This window comes from Mobula birostris, chromosome 15, assembly GCF_030028105.1.
Source record: "Mobula birostris isolate sMobBir1 chromosome 15, sMobBir1.hap1, whole genome shotgun sequence".
NCBI lineage: Eukaryota > Metazoa > Chordata > Chondrichthyes > Myliobatiformes > Myliobatidae > Mobula > Mobula birostris.
Window position 1 is genome coordinate 18953604 of NC_092384.1, and position 21634 is coordinate 18975237.

The 21634-nt window shown below is 41.6% G+C and overlaps 1 protein-coding gene across 2 annotated transcripts in view; it reads right to left on the reverse strand.

Annotated features, from left to right (window-relative positions):
- cbfb (core-binding factor subunit beta) overlaps positions 1-21634 on the reverse strand; it is a 107289-nt gene that overhangs the window by 14716 nt on the left and 70939 nt on the right. The window contains exon 5 of one of the 2 annotated variants that reach the window (XM_072279399.1): positions 11998-12100. In XM_072279399.1, coding sequence (XP_072135500.1) covers positions 11998-12100 — 103 coding nt within the window. The remainder of the gene's footprint in view (positions 1-11997; positions 12101-21634) is intronic. The other variant, XM_072279398.1, reaches the window with a different exon arrangement.

The window sequence follows — 21634 nt, forward strand, 5'->3', positions numbered from 1 at the left end:
CCTTTGTTTCAATACACGATTCCTGTTAAAATACACTGTTTGTCTTACTTTATCAAAATCCCCAACCCATAATGCTAATTCTGGCAACACACCCCACATATTCAGCAGACTCAGGGAAAATTTTCCAAATGAAGAACAAGGGAAGAAAAACCACTGGATAGGGTATGCAAAGATCTGCTCACTCCAGTAAGAACTCAGAGTCAACATCTTCTGGCAGAAGTAACATTTCATATACATGTTCTTAAAGGACAAAAACCAATCAGCACAGTCGACGTTTCAGGCTGAGACCCTTTGGCAGGACAGGAGAAAAAAAGCTGAGGAGTAGATTTAAAAGGTGGGGGAAGGTGATAAAGAAACACAAGGTGATGAGTGAAACTGGGAGGTAGAGGAATGAAGTACAGAGCTGGGAAATTGATTGGTGAAAGAGTTACAGGGCTGAAGGGGGAGTCTGAAAGAAGAGGACAGAAAGCCATGGAAGAAAGAAAGGGGGGGGGGAAGAAGGGGCACCAGAGGGAGGTGATGGAGACAAGTTGAGAGACAGAAAAAGTGTGTGGGGGGGGGGGAGGAGAGAGAGAGAAAGGGAGAATTACTGGAAGTTCAAGAAATCAATGTTTCTACCATCAGGTTGGAGGCTATCCAGACGTAATGCAAGGTGTTGTTCCTCCAACCTCAGCACGACAGCAGAGGAGGCCATAGACAGGCATATTGATAGGGAATAGGAGGTAGAATTAAAATGGGTGGCTACTGACAGATCCTACATTTTCTGGTGGACGGAGCACAGGTGCTTGGCGAAGCAGGCTCCCAATCTACATCAGGTTTCACCGGACACATTATATGACCCCAACAGACTCACGGGTGTAGTGTTGCCTCACCTGGAAGGACTCTTTGGGGCTCTGAATGGTAGTGAGGGAGAAGGTGTAGCACTTGTTCTGTTTGTAAGATTAAGTGCCAGAAGGAGATTGGCAGGGAAGGACGAATGGACAAGGGAGTTGCGTAGGGAGCAATAACTGTGGAAAGCATAAATTGGGGAGTGGGGAGGGTGGTGGTGAACGTGCTTGGTGGTGGGACACCGTTGGATATGGTGGAGGTTATGAAGAATTATGTGCTGGATGCGGAGGCTAGTGGGGTGGTAGGAGAGGACAAGAGGAACATTATCCCCGGTAGGGTGGTGGGAGGATGGGGTGAGAGCAGACATGTGTGAAATGGAAGAGATGCAGTTGAGGGTAGCATTGATGGTGGAGGAAGGGAAGCCCCTGTCTTTGAAGGAGGACATCTCCATCACTCTGGAAATCCCACCATTAAGCATTTACTCCCCACCCCCCTCTACTTTCTGCTTTCCACAGGGATCCCTTGTCCATGTGTCCTTCCCCACTGATCTCCCTCCTAGCACTTATCCTTGCAAAGAGAACAAGTCTACATCTGCCCCTACACCACCTCCATCACTACCATTTAGAGCCCCAAAGAGTCCTTCCAGGTGAGGCGACACTTCATCTGAGTCTGTTGGGGTCATATACTATTTGGTGCCCCTGGGGTGGCATCCTGTATATCGGTGAGACCAGATGTGATTGGGAGTCCGTTTCACTGAGCACCTATGCTCTGTCCGCTAGAAAAAGTGGGATCTCCCAGTGGTCACCCATTTTAATTCCACTTTCCATTCCCATTCTGATATGTCTCTCCATGGCCTCCTCCACTGTCGTGATGAGAGTTAGGGTGAGGCCACACTCAGGTTGGAGGAACAACACCTTATATTCTGTCTGGATGGCTTCCAACCTGATGGCACAAACATAAATTCCTCAAACTTCCGGTAGTGCCCCCACCCCCCAGCTTCACCATTCCTCATCCCCATTTCCCCCTCTCAACATATCTGCTTGCCCACCCATTGCCTCCCTCTGGTGCTCCTCCCCTCTTCTTTCTTGCATGGCCTTCTGTCCTCTTCCATCAGACCTCCCCTTCTTCAGCCCTGTATCTCTTTCACCAATCAACTTCCCACTCTTCACTTCATCCCATCCCCTTCAGCTTTCACCTATCACCTTGTGTTTCTCTTCCCCCCTCCCCCACCTTTTGAATCTACTCCTCAGCTTTTTTTCCTTCCAGTCCTGCCAAAAAGATCTCTGTCTGAAATGTTGACTGTACTCTTTTCCATAGATGCTGCCTGGCCTGCTGAGTTCCTCCAGCATTGTGTGTGTGTGTGTGTGTGTGTGTGTGTGTGTGCGCGCGTGCGTGCGTGCTGGTTGGATTTCCAGCACCTGCAGATTTTCTCTTGTTTGAGCTCAAGTTATGACGTGTTGTCTTCATCATTTTCTTTGTCTTCAAATGCACGTGACTGACACTAGTTTGTTGCTGAACATTTTCATCTCCTGTACAAATTAAGTGACTTTTTTTTTCCGCTAAAAGTGCCACTTTACTTCAAGACATTGCCACTTTTCATGTTATACTTCTGCTACAGTGAATTTTTAATGTCTTCTACAAAATTCACAAGAGTCAAAGCTTGTTTTTTTTTAGCACCATCCAGAGTTTTCTTCAGGAACTACATTTAAATCCACAAATCTACTCTGCAGAGAATCTAGTATCTAGCAACTGTGAAAATGAATCCATATAGATAATATTTTTGCTATTTTATTGGTTGGTAAACAATCAGAAGCACACCTCAACATATAGTACCCATGAAATTCTGAATACAAAACTGGGATGTTGTTTTGCCATTTGAAGTTGCTTTTCTTTTTAAAAAAGAGTTTCACAGCAGAGCTTGTTCTGGTTAGGCAACATGATTCAATTCAATTGTTCAAGACCTAATATAGTCCAAAGGTCTTCACCAACTAGCTCCAGGAAAGACAAGATCAGTCAAACAAATACAGACCAAACAAATTCAAGCAAAATAGTACAAGAGTTTCGGATTCACCCAAGTGGTCCCAATCAGGAAAGAGAAACAGGCAGTTTTCCTGAACAGTAGGTAGAGAAAAGCCACACTTCCTCCAATTCGGCACTGTTTGGTTTGTAAATACAGCATATTTAGATAACTATTCCAATCTTGTAGCTGACATCTCTTAATTTGTTTTTTTTGCTATCTTCTAGTAATTCAATTGTTTTCCCTCATTTACAAAACTCCTGAGCGTAACTTCCATTCAAAAGCCTTGACTAGCCTCTTTCAGCTTGTATCAGTACCCCTTAATTAATCTCTCCTTGTTGCCATATTAGTACAATCTTCCCTTTCTAACTTAAAACTTGTTTATCTAATTTTTCCCAGAGTTTTGAGGAAATGTCCTGTTTTGTCCAGCACAGACACCACCTGGCTTGCTGAATTGTTCAGTTTGTTTTCATTTCAAATTTCCAGCATCTGCAGTATTTTGCAAACAACAGGAATTCTGCAGATGCTGGAAATTCAAGCAACACACATCAAAGTTGCTGGTGAACGCAGCAGGCCCGGCAGCATCTGTAGGAAGAGGTGCAGTCGACGTTTCAGGCCTGAAACGTCGACTGCACCTCTTCCTACAGATGCTGCCGGGCCTGCTGCGTTCACCAGCAACTTTGATGTGTGTTGCAGTATTTTGCTTCTGGTTTAGAGTATCACCAACATTTTTTTTTGAAGGTAATAAGATACAACAGGTGATGCTTGAAAAGATTTGAAATTTTACTGACAGTAATGGAGAACTGATGTGAAGATGTACACTTGAAAGGAATTTGTTAATACTTTGCACATTTTCAGTGCCACTAATTACTTTCATTACAATATATTCTTCATATGTACAATGCAGGACTTAGGTGGAAAAGCTTCCTAAATACATAGACAGAAACGGCTATAAGACAGGAGCAGAATTAGGCCATTTGCTCCATTGATTCTGTTTCACTGTTTGATAATGGCCGATTTATTTTCTCAATCAATCCTATTCTCCTGCCTTCTTGCCATCACTTTCGATGTCTGTAATATAGGGATCTATTTCTTTTAGAGCAATGACACGCCTTAGCACCAAGTATGCACTGATAACTTGTGTATTGATCCTCCCTCTCCCTCTCTCCCCAACGTAAATACACCAGTTACAGCTACCTCTGTGTGTGTTCCTATATTTAATTGACATGTAGTTGTACAGACACAACAAACAGGCGACCAGTACAAACCCAAATGTCAGTGAATATCACCAACTGCAACGACAGTTACGACTTCAGACTTCGGAGGAAGGGAGAAACAGCGAGAGGAAAGAGTTAATCAGTACGGAGAAAGCAGTCATGGAGTCACAGACTCGAACAAAGGCATGCACGAGTAAGAGTTCACAGTACACAGAAGATACACAACTAGCAAACTTAAGTGAAAATAACATAATGATGGCCTTAGTTGGGAAAATTGACAAATTTGATAGTGCTAATGAGGATTAGTAATTGCATATTGAGTAGGTTGAATTGTATTGTAACGCGAACAATGTGGATGAGGAATAAAGTATCCATGCTTCATAGCTGAATGGGTGCTAAAACATACAGGCTCTTACACAACTTAGTAACTCCTGAAAAGCCAGCAAGATGATGTTTGACAAAATTATTACCAGTTTACAAAATCACTTGAGCCCCAAACCACTGGTAATAGCTAAGAGATTTAGAGGAACCAGTCAAAGGATGAAAGCGTTTCTGAATACACTGCAGAACTGTACTAGTTTTCCCAGTACTGTGACTTCAGATATGGACTTTCTGATGCATTAAGGACAGGTTTGTATGTGGCATGCATAGTCAAAGCACTCAAAAGAGGCTACTGTCAGAACAGGCATTGACAATTGCAATATCACTAGAGACTATGGCAAAGGATGCAGCGGAACTATAGGAAAAGAGTTTAGAATGTAAAACACACAAAACATCCCTGAATGGTGTAAAAAAAAAATCTTAGCAAAAGGGAAAATTCTCCCATGATGCAAATGGCTGTTGGTTCAAAGAAAAAGTTTGCAGAAATTGTCATAGACAAAATCACAGTGTGCAAGTCAGACAAAAAGCACAACCAAGGAGAAAACTACACAGTGAAAAGTTTCAAACACAAAACCAAACAAATGCTTAAAGTGACTCAATGTGCAACTGAATCAGACAACACAGAATGGTAAAGATGAGCTCTTATGCCTAGAACTGAATAGCTTTACTGAAGCAGGTCACAAAATCAAATGTCACAATAGATGTGTCTGGTATAAAACTGAAAATGGAGCTGGATACAGGGCCAGCTTTGTCTACAACAAATTGTTTTCTAAGCTACCATTACAAAAGACCTCGGTGATGCTAAAGACCTACACAGGCAAAGAAGTGTCTCCGAAAGGTAAACAAAGTAAATGTGACATATGGAAGTAAAATATAGCAGTTAGAGTGTTTTGTGTTGAAAAGTGGAAGGCCAGCATTTTTTGGACATGAATGCTTGAGAAAATTCAACTAATTGGCACACAATCAAAGCTCTCAACGTGTCATCAACAGGCAACTGCAGCCCAAACAGCTGCACTAACCAGAGATGGTCACAGCTGTTTAATGCTAATGAAGCAGCAATATCAAGATTCCATAAAGCACGTTCAGTGCCTTATGCACTGCATCCTGAAGTGGACGCTGAACTTCAGAGCTTGGAGGCGTCTCGAATTCTCTCCAAGATTGAATGGAGCGATTGGGCCATACCCACTGGCCCCGAGATCAAGAAAGGGAAGGCCAGAGTTGTTCGTATATGCAGGAACTTCAAAGCGAGCATTAACCCTGTGCTGTGTCCTGTGCAGTATCCCCTGCCACGGACAGAAGACATTTTTGCATCTTCGGCAGGCGGGGAGAGGTTTTCAAAGATGGATGTGTCACAAATCTAGTTGCAAATGGAGGTTGAGGAATCAAGCAGGAAGTTCCTTACAATCAACATAATCATCTCGTCTTTGGTAATGCATCAGCCCCAGCAACCTGGCAAAGAGCAACAGACCAAGTGGTCCAAGATATCTGAAAAGCACAATGTTACCTTGATACCAACATTGTGACTGGCAAGAATGATCTGTTGTCTGCACATGCACATTGATCTGCTCTCTCTGCAATATGAATACACCAGTTAAAAGCTACCTCTGCGTGCGTGCCTGTATTTAATTTATATGTAGTTGTACAGACACAATAATGTCCTGACTAATCAAGAACCTATCAACCTCCGCTTTAAACATACCCATTGACTTAGCCTCCACAGATGCCTGGGGCAATAAATTCCACAGATTCGCCACCCCCTGGCTTTGCTCCCCACCAAACCCAAACTGCCCATATGCACTGAGCTAATATTTTTCACTCAGCTGATACTGCCAAAACAACTCATCTCCTCTTTACCACATTGTTTTTGGGGGAACACCATTCACAAAACAGCTACTATGTTTCCTACACTGCAAGAATTACAGTTCAAAGTGCTTCACAGCTATAAATCATCTGGAGAGGTGGCAGAGGCCCTTAAATTAAGTTGAAAAGCAAATGCAAACATCCGTATACAAGAAAACGTTAACATGTCTTGGCCTCTATCATGTTTAGCTTTTTGATGAAAAGTAAGGAAATGGAGAAACGATAATTCATGCACTGCATGGCCAGAAGTTTGAAAAAAGACACTACAGCCAACCAAGCACTTTGAAAAAACTGAGAGTTTCACTTGCTGGCCCAGCTTGAAAGAAAAAAGATATTCTGGCATCTTCGCCCTTCCTTCTTAGCCCTGAAGAAGGGTTTCAGCCTAAAGCGTCAATAGCTATTTTTTCCATAGAGGCTGCCTAGCCTGCAGAGTTCCTCCAGTGTTTTGTGTATATTGCTTTGGATTTCCAGCATCTGCAGGCCACCTTATGTTTGTGATAAACAAAAGTAGCAATGTTTTCTGTGACAAATCAAAGGGGAAACTATTCACCTAATTCATTGGTATATCTGATATCCAATTCCACAGAAGTTGACATGGAAGCACAGAAAAAAGCTTGATCTCCTTGATCCAAGTATATAATTGCTTTGAGAGAGTGCAAAAAAATGATTCACTAAATAGATTCACAAGCTGCAAGACTGTTCTGTGAGGAACTACTGAGCATACTCGATTTGTGTCTCTTCAGTCAACTTGCTGAAGCAAGATTTTAAGAGGCTTGGCAAAATATTTTTAAGTGTCTAGAACCAGGCAACGTTGTCCAAGCACTAAAGGGTGGTTGTTTGCTACAATGCATTTTAAACAAAGTTTCATTCAGATTTTAGCTTTCTGTTAGTAGTATAGAACAAAGGGAGAAATCAATAGATTCTTGGATTCCAAGGGAATCTAGGGATAGAGAAAAATTAAGATTTATCATCCATGACAGAGACTAACAGAACATGTTCAAAGAGCTGAATAGACTACACCACATACTACTTAGGTTAAGACACTGATTTTAGGACAAATAGAAGTTAATAGCTTTTCTAGCTGGGAGATACAAATCTTAATTCTAAAATCTCATAATTTTGAGTGACCAGCAGGTAGAGTCAAGATAAAAGAATGGAAGAATAGCTACCCATATTCCCACAAATCAAGGTTTCACATTCTAGGACAAAGATAGCAGAGGTATAATTGCAACAACTTTGCTAAATTATGCTTCACCCCAAACTGCACTTAAAAGAACCACAATCGAAGTTAACTCACTATCCAACAGCATTGCGCAGGACTTTAATAAATGGTACCTTCAAGGACATATCAGCTTCCCATGGACACTAGATGGATAATAACTGTGAGCCTTTACCATCTCATACTAAATAACATGTCCCATCACTAACTACAAATATGTTCTTCCTGTGTCCATGCCAATTTCCTTCCGCATTCCAGAGATGTATGATTAGGGTTAGTGAGATGTTGGCATGTTCTGTTGGCACCTGAGGTGTGAGGATACTTGCAGGCTACCCAGCACAATCTTTGCTGATTTGACGCAAACTATGTATTTCACTGTATGCTTCAATATACACATGACAAATAAACTAATCTTTATGTCAGTCAAAATATATTTTCTCCCCCAGCTCCACCATGGCACTGCAGCCATACTAACTCTAACACTATCACACCATAAACAGATGAACAGGAGGTAAAATTTAGCCCAGCTCTGTTCAAGGAGCTACACTCATGACAGAGTAAGAAACTATTAAGCACTTATTTAAAATAAAACATTTCATCTTCAGCCAAAACTATACAAAATGTATTGTGCTTTTATTTTTACCATCAGTTCTCTTCACAGTTCAAAATATGTACAGCATATTGTTTTGATCCAAGATATACTAAAATGACCACCTTTGCTTTCAGGTCATAATCAGCAAGAAAACAAGATTACATTTGCTTGAAACTTCATCCACCCAAGATAGTGATTAAAATCACTGACTGCGCTGTTTAAACAAAATAAGTTTTACTCCAAAGGATAATACTGTAAAAAGCTATGTGGATATAGAAATCAAATAGCAGAAAATGTTGGAAAGAGGTTAGGCAATATTTATGGAAATCCACAAACCATGTTTGGAGGAAAGAAAGAAGGGAGTAACAAAACTACAGATTGAAACATCAGAAGTTTTGTACCTCATGCATCTCTGCAAGCTGTATAGTGCTGCGAAACCTGGAGCTGCAATCTCTGCAGGAGGCAGTGGCTGGCTGTACAAAGCCCAAAAATTATTTATGATAGACTCAGAACGAACAGTAATCTGTTCTTCATTAGAGTAATTTCAAGTAAGGAAATATTTGATTCCCCCTCGCCCTTTTAAAAACAGATGAAGGTATGTTGTGCCAGGAAATATACAACCACTACATGATGCTCGATTGCTTACAAAGAATCTGACTGATCAAATACAGCTGGGTTAGTTTATAAATTTGCTTTAAGTTCTAACCATTTGAGATAAATGTTAATACAATAGATTCCGGTTAATTAGGCCATCAGTTAATTGTGACAGCCGCTATTTCGGACAACTCTTGAGGAACAAAAACTAATCAAGAAAATAGCAGGATTCCCTTTATCTGGGACTCTATGCTGCTAAATTGGTACAGGGGATGTTACCAAACAGTTTCTAACTAGCATCAGTCACGTGCATTTGTGTTCACAGTGATTTTTGTCAACTGATAATCGGCAAGAAAGTAGTAACAAAACAATTCAGAATTCAGCTCACTACTATTTCAACTATTCAGGCTTGGAGAGGCCAGAAATGGTCATGAGTGAAAAAGGAAACCATTTAAACTCTTCAGCAAGTTAGGAACTATTAAGGATTTGAAGGTATCAACAATCATCTTGAATGTTACAATGAAAAAGAAGATTTGGAGAATACAATTAAAAGCATTGTGTGAAAGGAGTCTATTATCTGCACTAATTTTGTTCATTTACAGTCAAAGGACATGACAATGTACAATGGATGAATTTATTTGTAAAGTTAGGAACTAACACAGTTGTATTGTACTGTAGTACTATGATAGTGTTTTAATTTGTTTGGTATTTCATTTAAATGCATAATCTGTTACTCGGTTAAACAGCAGTTTGTCTTTTAATACCTTTTAAACAATTTCCATGAAACTTCAGCTAATTCAGGTCAATTGGGCCAAAGTGTACTGGTCCCAATGTGTTCCAAATAACTGGAATCCACTGTTTTAAAGTGGATCAGTTACTAAACTTATTGTTATACACCGAGTCAACACTAAGCCTACCCAGTTAGTTATTGGCAGTAATGCAAAGTGCAAATGGAACACAAGTTTTCGTCTCAAGTCAGATATATCAAACAAAGTTGAAGTGAGCACCATCATACTGTAATAACAGGATCCTGGAGTTCCTCATTTGTACACCCCATGTATGTGTACTTATCCCCCTGTACTACTTACTTTACACCTATGACTGTGTGGCTAAGTACAGCTCCAACAACACATACAAGTTTGCCGATGATACCACTGTTGTGGGCTCTATCAAAGGTGGTGATGCATCATTCTTAAAACTGCCTTAAAACTTGGCTGAGTGGTGTTAGAACAATGGCCTCTCACTCATTATCAATAAGACCAAGGAACTGATTATAGACTTCAGGACAGGAAAACCAAGGGTCCATGAATCAGTAATCATTGGAGGATCAGGTCAGTAACTTTAAATACAGGGTGCTCAGAGGACCCATCTTGGACCATCCTATAAATATAATTGTGAAGAAAGCATGACAGCGCTTCTACTTCCTCAGGAGTCTGTGGAGGTTTGGCATGTCATCAAAAATCTTGGCATTACGGCCTGGTATGGGAACACCAATGTCTCTGAGCAGAAAATCCAACAAAAGTTAGTGGATGCGGCTCAGTACATCACGGGTAAAACCCTCCCAACCATTGAACACATCAACGTGAACCATTGATGCAGAAAAGCAGCATCCAAAGATCCTTACCATCCAGGCCATGCTCTTTTCTCGCCGCTACCTTCACGTTGAAGGTATTGGACTCAGGACGCAGACTCGTACCACCAGGTTCAAGAACAGTTACTACCCCTCAACTATCAGGTTCTTGAACAAAAGGGAATAACTGCACATTACAGGACACACTTCTATCGTTATTTCATTATTATATTGTTACATTTATTTATATCTGCATTTGCACAGTTTACAGTTACTGTTCTATAGATTTGCCAAGTATGCCTGCAAAGAGAATCTCAAGAGTTGTACATGGTGACATGTATGCACTGATTATAAATTTTACTCTGACCTTTGAATACTGGAATCAACTAGAGAAACATTTTGCTATGCATTTTGTACAAGTACCATTGTTGTGAACTGTACTATCTGCATTTCAATCACCATGCATTTAAAATAGTGTTACTGCCTACATTTAAATATGTTTGGAAAGTAAGTTGAAAGTAAAAGAAATCAGATAAATGGATCAATCAAATCCGAATGGGACAAAGCACAGACAGATGTAATGATTTGCAAATGCAATGATTTTTAATATAGTCCAAACTGGGTGAGAAAAGTAATAACCACCTCACATTTATTTAAAAGGATGCTTTACATGTTAATGACATGGAATAAAGAAATACAGGGGTTAAAATCCACTTTTAGACAAAGATCTGGGAGTCCTTATCTTATTCAATTTTTGTTCAATAATTTGAGAGGAATAATACCTAGATAAGATAATCCCTGACAGAAAAATTGTACATTCTCTGCTAAAGACATTTTAATCAAATGGGGCTGGGCTGGCAAATAACTATATGGACATTGAACATTACATATTTCTATTAAACCTGGTTCCACATATAGCATTGCCAGCTCCTCCCTCCCACTTCTTTATACTGGCTATCTCCCTCTACCTCTGGTGATGATTCTGGTAAAACACTTCAATGCAAGACCAGTTTAGATTGCCGACTAAGTTTTGAGTCTCCATCTATGTTTTTTAGGTTTCACCTGAATCAAAATTCAACTTGTATCCCCATTTCCTACCACAGGACTGTCTCCTCATATGGGCTAAAATGAGAGTAAAATCTTTGCAGAAGATTTTCTAGACAAATTTTAATATTTTCTGCATTTTATCTGTAAAGGAAAAAAACTGTGTGAATAGAAAATAATCTTCAATCAGAAGACAATTAAGCAAAAACAACTATTCCTGATGAAGGGTCTCTACCAAAAACGGGGACTGTTTATTCAAGCAAAGTTGAAGTGAGCATCATCACACTGTAATAACTGGATCCTAGATTTCCTTATTTGTACACCCCACAGATGCTGTTTGACCTGCTGCGTTCTTCCAGTACTGTGTGTTGCGAAAAGCCACTATAATTTTCCTAAAGCCCTGGAAACATCACAGCAACTAGATCTAGGTGATGAAACTCTGATTCAGGGTCTAACTTTCCTCCACACAAAAAAAATTGTTGAAAGAAGTCAGTGATTCTTAATGCAGGGTCTAAATGTGAAAAATAGATTATTGCCCTGGCCTCTATCCCAGGAGTTTGATTTTAGTTACATATTCCAGTGTCTGCTCTTTCATCTTTCTAATGAATATTTTCTTACATTGACAATCCAATTTCCCCCTCCCACAATCCTTAACCCATTAAGAAGCGTTCTAACCTCTCACCTCCATGTCCTCCCGATGGGACCGTTCCCTATCTTCAAAATCTCTGGCTCTTCGTCGGGCATCTTCAAATGCCTGTTGTGCTAGGGCATCTTCCTGCTAATAATGAGGAAACACATAACTCATTTTATTTTAGCTTGCATTTAGTGGTTCATTAGAAATGGAAAGGAAATGAAGTTCTAATTGTAACACTGTCATAATTCACTGATAAAATTTCCTTTTGTCCAAGTCATAGAATCAGAAAATTTACCACCCTTTCTTCCAGTGCTGCCAATTCAATGAATTCCCTTGTTCTACAGCACTCCTCAATGCCATATAGTTCAGTGTAAGATCTACCCTGATTGGTCCTACCGAAATGCAACATCTCACACTTGTCTGCATTAAATTCCAACTGCCATTTTTCAGCCAATTTTTCCACCTGGTCCACATCCTACTGCAAGCTCTGATCTTCCTCGTTGTCCACTACACCCCCAATCCTGGAGTCATCCACAAATTTGCTGATCCAGTTAACCACACCATCATCCAGATCGTTGATATAGATGACAAACAACAATGGATCCAGCACCAATCCCTGCGGCACTTCACTAATCACAGGCCTCCTCAGAGAGACAACCATCTACTATTACTCTCTGGCTTCTCCCACAAAGCCAATGTCTAATCTATTTTATTTCCTTATCTTGAATGCAGAGCCACTGAACCTTCATGACCAACCTCCCATGTGGGACCTTGTCAAATGCCTTACTAAGTCCATATAGAAAATATCCACTGGCTTGCCTTCATCAACTTTACTGGTAACTTCCTAGAAAAACTTCATAAAATTGTTTAGACATAACCTTTCAGGCCACGTTTCTCCAAATACTCATGTACCCAGTCCCTTAGAAAACCTTCTGATAACTTACCAACCACTGATGTCAGGCTCACCAGCCTATAATTTCTTAGTTTATTTTCAGAGCCTTTCTCAAACAGCAGAACAATGTTAGCCATCCTCCAATACCTCACCTGTTGCTAAGAATTATTAAAAGATCTCTGCTAGGACCCCTACAATTTCTGCACTTGCCTCCCAGTGTCCGAAGGAACACCTTGTCTGCCCTGGGGATTTATCTACCATGATTTGCCTCAAGACAGAAAACAGGATCTCCTGTCATGTGCGAGGCCCATGGACCTCCTGTCATGTGCAGGGCCCATGACCTCATTGCTGCTTTGCCTCACTCCTATAGTCTGTGTCCATCTTCTGAGTAAATACAGATCTTAAAAATGTATCTGAGATCTCCCCATCGTTATTGGCTCCATACATAGGTTACCATTCTGATCTTCCAGAGGACCAATTTAGTCCAATGCAATCCTTTTGCTCTTAACACATTTGTAGAATCGCTTAGGATTCTCCTTTACGTTGTCTGCTTGGGCAATCTCATGCCTTCTTTCAGCCCTTCTCATTTCTTTCTTAAGTGTTCTCTTGTTTTCCTATAGCCCTTCAGTGTCTTATTTGTTCCTATCTACCTACACCTGCTTTACATCTCTTTTTTTCCTTAAGTTGTAACCTGAAGGCCTCAATATCTCTTGAAAACAAATGTTCCCTAAACCTCAAAGTTGATGTGTGTTGCTTGAATTTCCAGCATCTGCAGAATCCCTGTTGTTCCCTAAACCTGTTATCTTTACCTTTTATTCTGACAGGCACATGAAAGTCTTGTGCTCTGAAATATTCACATTTGAAGGCCCCCCACTTATCATGTACTCTTTTGCAGAAAGCAGCCTACACCAATCCACACTTGCCACATCCTTTCTGATATCATCAAAATTGGCCTTTCTCCAATTTAGAATCTCAACCCACAGATCAGACCCATCTTATTCCATGTTTACTTTGAAACTAATGGCATTGTGATCACTACATTCAAAATGTTCCCCTACATAAACTTCTGTCACCTGTCCTGTTTCATTCCCTAACAGGTCAAGTATCACACTCTCTCATTGGGACTTCTATGTACTGATTAAGGAAACTTCTTTGAACACATTTGACCAACTATTCCATTTTATAGTCCTTTTACTGTATGCAAGTCACAGTCAATATGTGGCAAGTTAAAATCACCTACTATATCAACCTTATGTTTCTTGCAAGTCTGCGATCTCAACAAATTTGTTCCTGTAAATCCAGTGGACTGTTGTGCGGTCTATAATATAGCTCCATTAACATGGTCATAACTTTCTTATTCCTCAGTCCCACTTAAAGTCTCACTGAACAAGTTCTCCAATCTGTCCTGACTGATCACTGCCATGATATTTTCCCTGACTAGTGACGCCACCACTCACCCTTTAATTCCTCCTGCTCTATCATGTCTAAAACATCAAAATCCCAGAATATTGAGCTGCCAGTCCTGCAACCAAGTCTCACTAATGGCTATGATATTATAATTCCATATGTGGATCCATGCCCTGAGCTCATCCACCTTTCCTATGATACTTCTTCCATTGAAATATATGCAGCTCAGAACATTAGCTGCATCATGCTCAAGGTTTTGATTCCTGACTTTGCCTGAGGTCTTAACATGTCTCCAGAACCTCTCCACTTTCTGTTCTGGCACTCTGGTTCCCATCCACCAGCAACTTTAGTTTAAGCCCATCATGCAGTACCAGCAAAACCTCCCTGCTAGGATATTGATCCCCTTCCAATTCAGGTGCAAACCATCTCTTCCGTATAGGTTCCACCTTCTCTGGAAGAGAGCCTAATGATCCAAAATTCTGACACACTTCAACCTATACCAACTCCTGTCTGATCTGAATGATCTTCCTATTTCTGGCCTCATTAGCAAGTGCAGTAATCCTGAGGTCACAACCCTGGAGATCCCGTCCTTTAACCTAGCACCTAACTCCTTAATTCACTTTGCGGAATCTTGTCACTCTTCTTACCCATGTCATTGGTACCTGCATGCACCACGACCTCTGGCTGCTCACCCTCCCACTTAATCTGAGGTGTCCTGGACCCTGGCACCTGGCAAGCAACATACCAACTGGAAATCTAGTTCTCGCCCACAGAACCTCCTTTTTGTTCCCCTAACCAACAAAGTCACTATCACCACAGTTTGCCTCTTCTTCCCCCTTCCCTTCTGAGTCACAAAGCTAGAATCAGTACCAGAGACCTGACTGCTGTGACTTTACTCTGCTAGGTCATTCACCCCAATAGTATCCAGTGGTATACTTGTTGAGTGTAGAATGTGCAAATACCAAATATTATTATAATCAATATACTTAGGATCAGTTACATGGTTTTCTTTCAATTACAATATAAAATTCTTAAGAGAAGCCATGAATTTTCACTTGAGTTGTGACTAAAAGATGATCAATTCTGGAAACTTCCATGGCTAACAAGTGAAGTCAAAGGCAGCATAAAAGCAAAGGAAGGGCATAAAATATAGCAAAAATCAATCAAATTTCAAGTTTAATCATCATTCAACCATACATGAATATCCATGAGAAGAAACAGCGCTCCTCTGGGGACAAAATAATATTTATAGTCATATACAAGTCACATAGTATATGTATATACTATGGTGTCACCTCTCCAGGGCAGCTGCAACAGGTGACTCCGCAGCACAAGGCCTAGTCCATGCTACAATTGAGGCCATGAAGTTCCTCCTGCTATCATGTCCCACCAACAAACAAGTGAACCGGGCTGGTGGCATTCCTCATTACCAAAGTTCAACAGTCTTGCAATCACAAGTGACTAAGAGAATCACTCGCTGTTAAGACTGTATACCGCCTTCACACACCAACTTCAATGAGAATCATTCGCTGTTAAGACTGTATACCGCCTTCACACACCAACTTCAATGAGAATCACTCGCTGTTAAGACTATATACCGCCTTCACACACCAACTTCAATGCCTCTCGGTAGCAGGGAGCAACATTGTCCACACCACCTCCAGCTCCTCTGCCATTTCAAGAGCTTGCTGATGGGATAGATTTGAAGTACTTGTAGTTCTTAATGTCCAGTGGTATTTTACAATTATAAAAACAGCATTTAAAAAGATATTAATAACTTTGGCTAACTCATAGCAGCTACTGCATCTTGAGCACGCCACTATCTTACAGGAATAGTGAAAACCTAGAGAATTTTGCATCAGTCTTCACTGTGGAAGACCAGCAGCATGTCAGAAATCTGTTTATTGGGGGCAGGAGTGAGTGTAGTCACTATTACCAAAGAGAAGGCATCTAGGAAGCTGAGTGATCTGAATGTGGCCATCTGCTACCCCTAAGTAGCTGTAAGAAATTGTGAAGGTGTTAGTGATTCTTGAAAGATCATTACTAAATTCTGAAATAGTTCTGGAGGACTAGAAAATTACAAATCTCTCTCCACTCTTTGAGGAGGGAGGCAAAAGACAAGAAATTGCATGCTAGCTAGCCTGACTTCAGTGGTTGACAAGATGTTAGAGTCCATCATTAAGGATGAGGAAAGTTTCAGGGTACTTGGAGGTACATGATAAAATTGGCTGAAGTCAATATGGTTTCCTTAGGGGAGACCTTGCCTGACAAATCTGTCAGAAGCTGGGCTCCAATGTAATTGGGGATGAAGCTGAACTCAGTTAGGTGACAGGAAGTCATGAGTAATGGACAGGGGGAGGCATTGCCAATTAACCAGAACAATTCCAAGGAGTGCCTCAGGCTGAAGATGAGTTAAGAAGTCAGGAAACCCCCAGATAGGCTGGCATATGACACATTGGGGAAAGGCTGTTGTGTCTATCCGAATAGTGAGATATGTTAATGCTATTTAAAAATGGATTGGGAGTCCTGAAATCACAAAATTCATTTGAATACTGTGTTATTACTAATGGTTTGATAAGTTTCAAAGTCATGAGGACATGACTATTTTAAGTGGGAGAGAATGTAATGCCCTGGTTGAGATTTCTACAGCCAATGCTATGGGGTATTTCATCTAGTAGCTTTCTGCAAAAGCAGTGTTTCCCTTTGGTAGAATGTTTTTGTTTTGGCTAAAGGTAAGGGGCTATGATGTTCAACTTAGGAATGTTGTGTCAGCCAATCAGGATGATGGAATTGGGAGAAGGATCTAGAGAACTGGGCAGAGAGATTTGTGACCGACACTGAATAGGGTTTGTGGTCTTTTGGCGGGAGATGCGGAGAAGAGAAGATCGAGAGAGATGGCTGTAGGATTCGACTCGATATTGCAAGGAGTGCTTCACAAGATAGAGTCCAAGATGAGAAGCTCTACGGTGATTGGTGATGAGAATTCACCACCATGGTTATTCCCAGCTTTTTACTGGGTAAAAGATGTAAGCTCCATGTGCACATTTAGACTGGTTTAACTGTAATTGGCCTTTCTATTTTTTTTAATCTTTCTCTTAATAACTTTGATGAAGCTGAAATTAGTAAATATACTTTGTAATTTTATGCAGTGTATGATTTGTTATTTCTTGCTGACTGATAATTGTGTACGGGCAGTATTTCCATAGTATTTGCTCAAATCAAGGTTCTGTTAATTGGAACATCCCAACTTGCCAGTTTGGTTGAACCCCAAAAATCATACCGCCCCTAGACGCATCTTGTGTGTGAAAGGTGGCCTCCTCACCGCTGAGTCATGTGGCTGTTAGCAGAAACAGCTATCTAGCCAAGTTTGCATATGAATCAGTGAGAGCCTTGCATGTCCTTTCAGTATTTGATCAGCTTCAATGAAATACCCCCTCATTCTTCTGAAACTCCAACAAGTATGGCCTTTCTTAGATAAGGAGCTCAAAACTACTCACGGTACTACATATGTGCTCTGACCAATGCCTTATAAAGCCTCTGCATTACATCTTTGCTTTTAAGTTTTGGTCCTCTTGAAATGAATGGTAACATTCCATTTGCTTTCCTCACCACTGACTCAACCTCCAAGTTACTCTTTAGGGAATCCTGAACAAGGACTTCCAAGACCCATTGTACTTCCGATTTCATATTTTGCTCCCTGTATAGAAAATAGTCTACGCTTTTATTCCTTCAACTGAAGTGCATGAACATACTCTTCCTTAAACAGCATTCCATCTGCTATTTCCTTGCACATTCTCCTAATCTGTTCAAGTCTTTCTGCAGACTCCCTGCTTCCTCAGACTCCCTGACCCTCCACCACCTTGTATCACCTGCAAACTTGGCCACAAAATCTATTTCATTATCCAGATCACTGACAAAGAAGTGGTCCCATCAATGACTCTTGTGGAACACCACATCAATTGCAGCCAACCAAAAAAGTGCCCCTTTATTGCCTCTTTGCCTCCTGCCAGCAAGCCAAGTTTCTATCCACGCTAGAACCTTTCCTGTAATACCATTGTCTGTTGTCTTATCCCCAATTACATTGGAGCCCAGCTTCCCCTCACTGTCTAGCATGATGTCTGCTTATCTTCTGCTTGTCCTCTTCGCTACCCCGCTACAACCGAGCCAGGATTGAGAGATTCAGGAATCTCTTCATCAATTCTTGGGGAGTTTGCACAAAGTAATGTATACCACACCCAATTTCCTCATCATCTGAGTCCATACAGCATTTGGTGCTTGGGTCCTTTTCAGGTCTTTCTGCAAATTGCTTTTTTGTTCTTTTACTGTGCAAGAGTTCATCTACGTGTAGGTTCCATGTTAGGCTCTGGGTCAATACATATTTCCTGCCTTAGGGGTAAAAGGTGATTCTGATGGAGAATTTTGACAGAGCAATTCGCATCTTCTGGCTTCACCTGGAAAACTGGCACATTTGCCATCTAGCTCTCCACTACATAAGGCATAGATACCCACAGTCAGCCAATTTGTGCTTCCCTGGTAGCCCCAAATTTCTTATTAAAACTGTCTCCAGACATCAGTTAAGTGAACCCAATCTTTTGATCATATCTCCTTGTTTCCCTGATTTGGCTTGGTAGCAGAGATTGCTGCTAGCTCATAAGCCTTTTGCAGTTCTTTCCTCATGTCAGACACATACTTGAGATAAGTCTTCGGTAGCAAGTCTTCACCACTGGCTCTAAAACAGATCTCCAGGCAATCTTGCTTCATACCCAAACATCAAATAATATGGCGAGTATTTGGTAGCTTTACAGTTGTACAGGTCTACAGTTGTAGAAGTGAACCAAATGTCCAATATGCTGACTCCATTTGTTCTTTTTGCTGATATCCAGGGTTCCAAGCATGTCTACCAATGTCCAGTTGAGACTTTCAGGCTGGGGATCACCCCAAGAGTGATAGGGTGCAGTACTGGATTTCTCGACTCCAAGCATGATCAATAACTCAAGTATGAGCAGACTCTCAAAATCCCTTCCCTGATCACTGTGCATTCTTCTTGGGAGGCCATAATGAACAAACTACTTCTCCCATAACACTTTTGCAACTGTGGATGCCCTCTGATTCTTTGTGGGGAAGGACTGAACATGTAGTGAGTGATCAGTAATAACCAAGACATTTGCAGCATTGCTGGAATCAGGCTCTATGGATAAGAAATTCACACACACTAAATCAAGTGGCTCTGCACACCGTAAATGGAGCAACTCTCAAGAGCAGCGTCTTCCTCTGAAAACATCAGATGCACAACTTACCTCAGGCTTCATTCAGGGGCTAATAGAACCAATCTCAGACCAATCCGCAGGTCTTATCAAACCCCAAATGACTTGCATGAAGTGACTAACGCATTCCTCCAATCCTTCTCAGACAACACCACAGGGCTGTCTGGAGGAGACATGAGCCTCGTTCCTCAACTCCAGTTTGCTCCACTTCCTCTTCAGTAGGGGTATGGTAGGTTGCTTCGTCTTTTCAACTTGGGCCATATCCCTTTTGACTACAGATGACCAAATGGCACCCAAAGGTAGTCTTGCTGGGCTGCCGCCAATTCCGCAGACCTCAAGGCAGGCAACCGCTTCGCATCCAGAATGGTCAAGTTGCAATATGCTTGTGAAATAGCACAACCAGAAACTCCCAAATGATCCACAACTCTATCATGCCATAGATTTGACTCTAATTTCCCCACTGTGGAAAACTGGTACATTGCTTTAACACCAGAGGCATGAATGCCCTCCCATATTCCATCCATTCCCAACACCTCATGTGAATGTCGGGACAACACATCCTCAATGTTCCAGCTCCCCGGCTGATATTTCAAGCTGAAATCATAAGCAGACAACGCCATCAACCAGTGATGACTTGTGGCATCCAACTTCGCTGAGGTCCATGGATTGTTGCCAGTCCTTATCTTGAACTTGGCACCACATAATCACTTACCTTATCCACCACAGCCCACTTCAATGCCAGAAATTCTAATTTGAGCATAGGGAAGTTTCGTTCGGAGTGTGGCAGTCTCCGGCTGCTGAAAGCAACAGGTCTCAACCCTTTGCTCTGGTCCTGATAACGAACACCACTTAAACCCCCACGGCTGGCATCGGTGGGGAGTTTGCAAAGGCCAACATTGGTGCTTTAGTCAGCAGCTGAAAGGCCTTTTCCTGAAAGGATCTGAAGGGCTAAGATAAACATTGCCGCCTTCTCCTTTTGTTCTCCTCCCTTTCTTCCCCCAAGGAATGGGTAACCAGACAGTAGCTGATTCAAAGGGTGGCTTACTTTGGAGTAGTCCTTCATAAATTTCAGGGAGCACTGACAGAATCCAAGGAATAAGCATAGGGCACAACATTCTTGGGCCTTGACCATGTAGTCACTGCTTAGACGGATCCATAGCTACTCCATTCTGTGAGACTATGCGCCTGACGTAGTTGACTGACATCTTACAGAACTGGCACTTGTCCAGTGAGTTTTAACCCTTCAGCTTTCAGATGGTCTAGCCTCTTCTGTAGCCTCGTCTCAGTGCAGACCCAACACTACGAGATCAACCAAGTACACCAGCAAGCTGATGCCCTCAGCAGTCTTCTCCATGACAATTTGGAAAGTAACTGGTGCTCCTGATGTGCCCTGGGCATTCTTTCAAACGGAAAAAATCCAAATGGACACATAAATGCCATCTTCTCTTTATCAGTTTCATTCATGGGTACCTGATAATATCAACCCTTTGGGTCCAACACACTGAACCATTTTGCACCACTCAGGTAGGCCAGAGCATCCTCGATCTGCAGAACAGTATACTGGTTGGGGACTGCATGTCAGTTCAGTGTCCGATAGTCAATACACATTTGTACCTTCCCATTCTTCTTCCTCTCCACCACTATGGGTGGCCCACAGGGACTCTGACTTAGCGATAATTCCAGCTTATTTCAGTTTCAGCAGATGCTGCCAAGCATCTTCCACCTCCAATGATGCTAACCGTCTGAGACCTTTCTCTGAAAGGGGTGCCACTCAGAGAGTGGGATGAGTACTTTGGAGCAACCCACATCAAGCTCGTCAATAGAAAAGACATCTTCAAACTTCAACATCTTCTCCTTTAGTCTCCTCTTCCACCCCTCGGGTATCAGGGAATCACCAAAGTTGAATGACTTTGCTGCTAAACTTTCCCAGGAGACTGTCTCTCTCTCTCTCTCTCACACACACAGTTTTCTCACTGGAAAACTGGACATTACAGTCACCAGGAAAAGATGTGCCATCAGCGTGCCATGTCTGAGGGTGACCTCTCTTCAAGGTGTTTCTGACAATCACTGCCATCCTGTTTACATGTTCAGCCAAAGGTTTCTGCAGTTCAGATC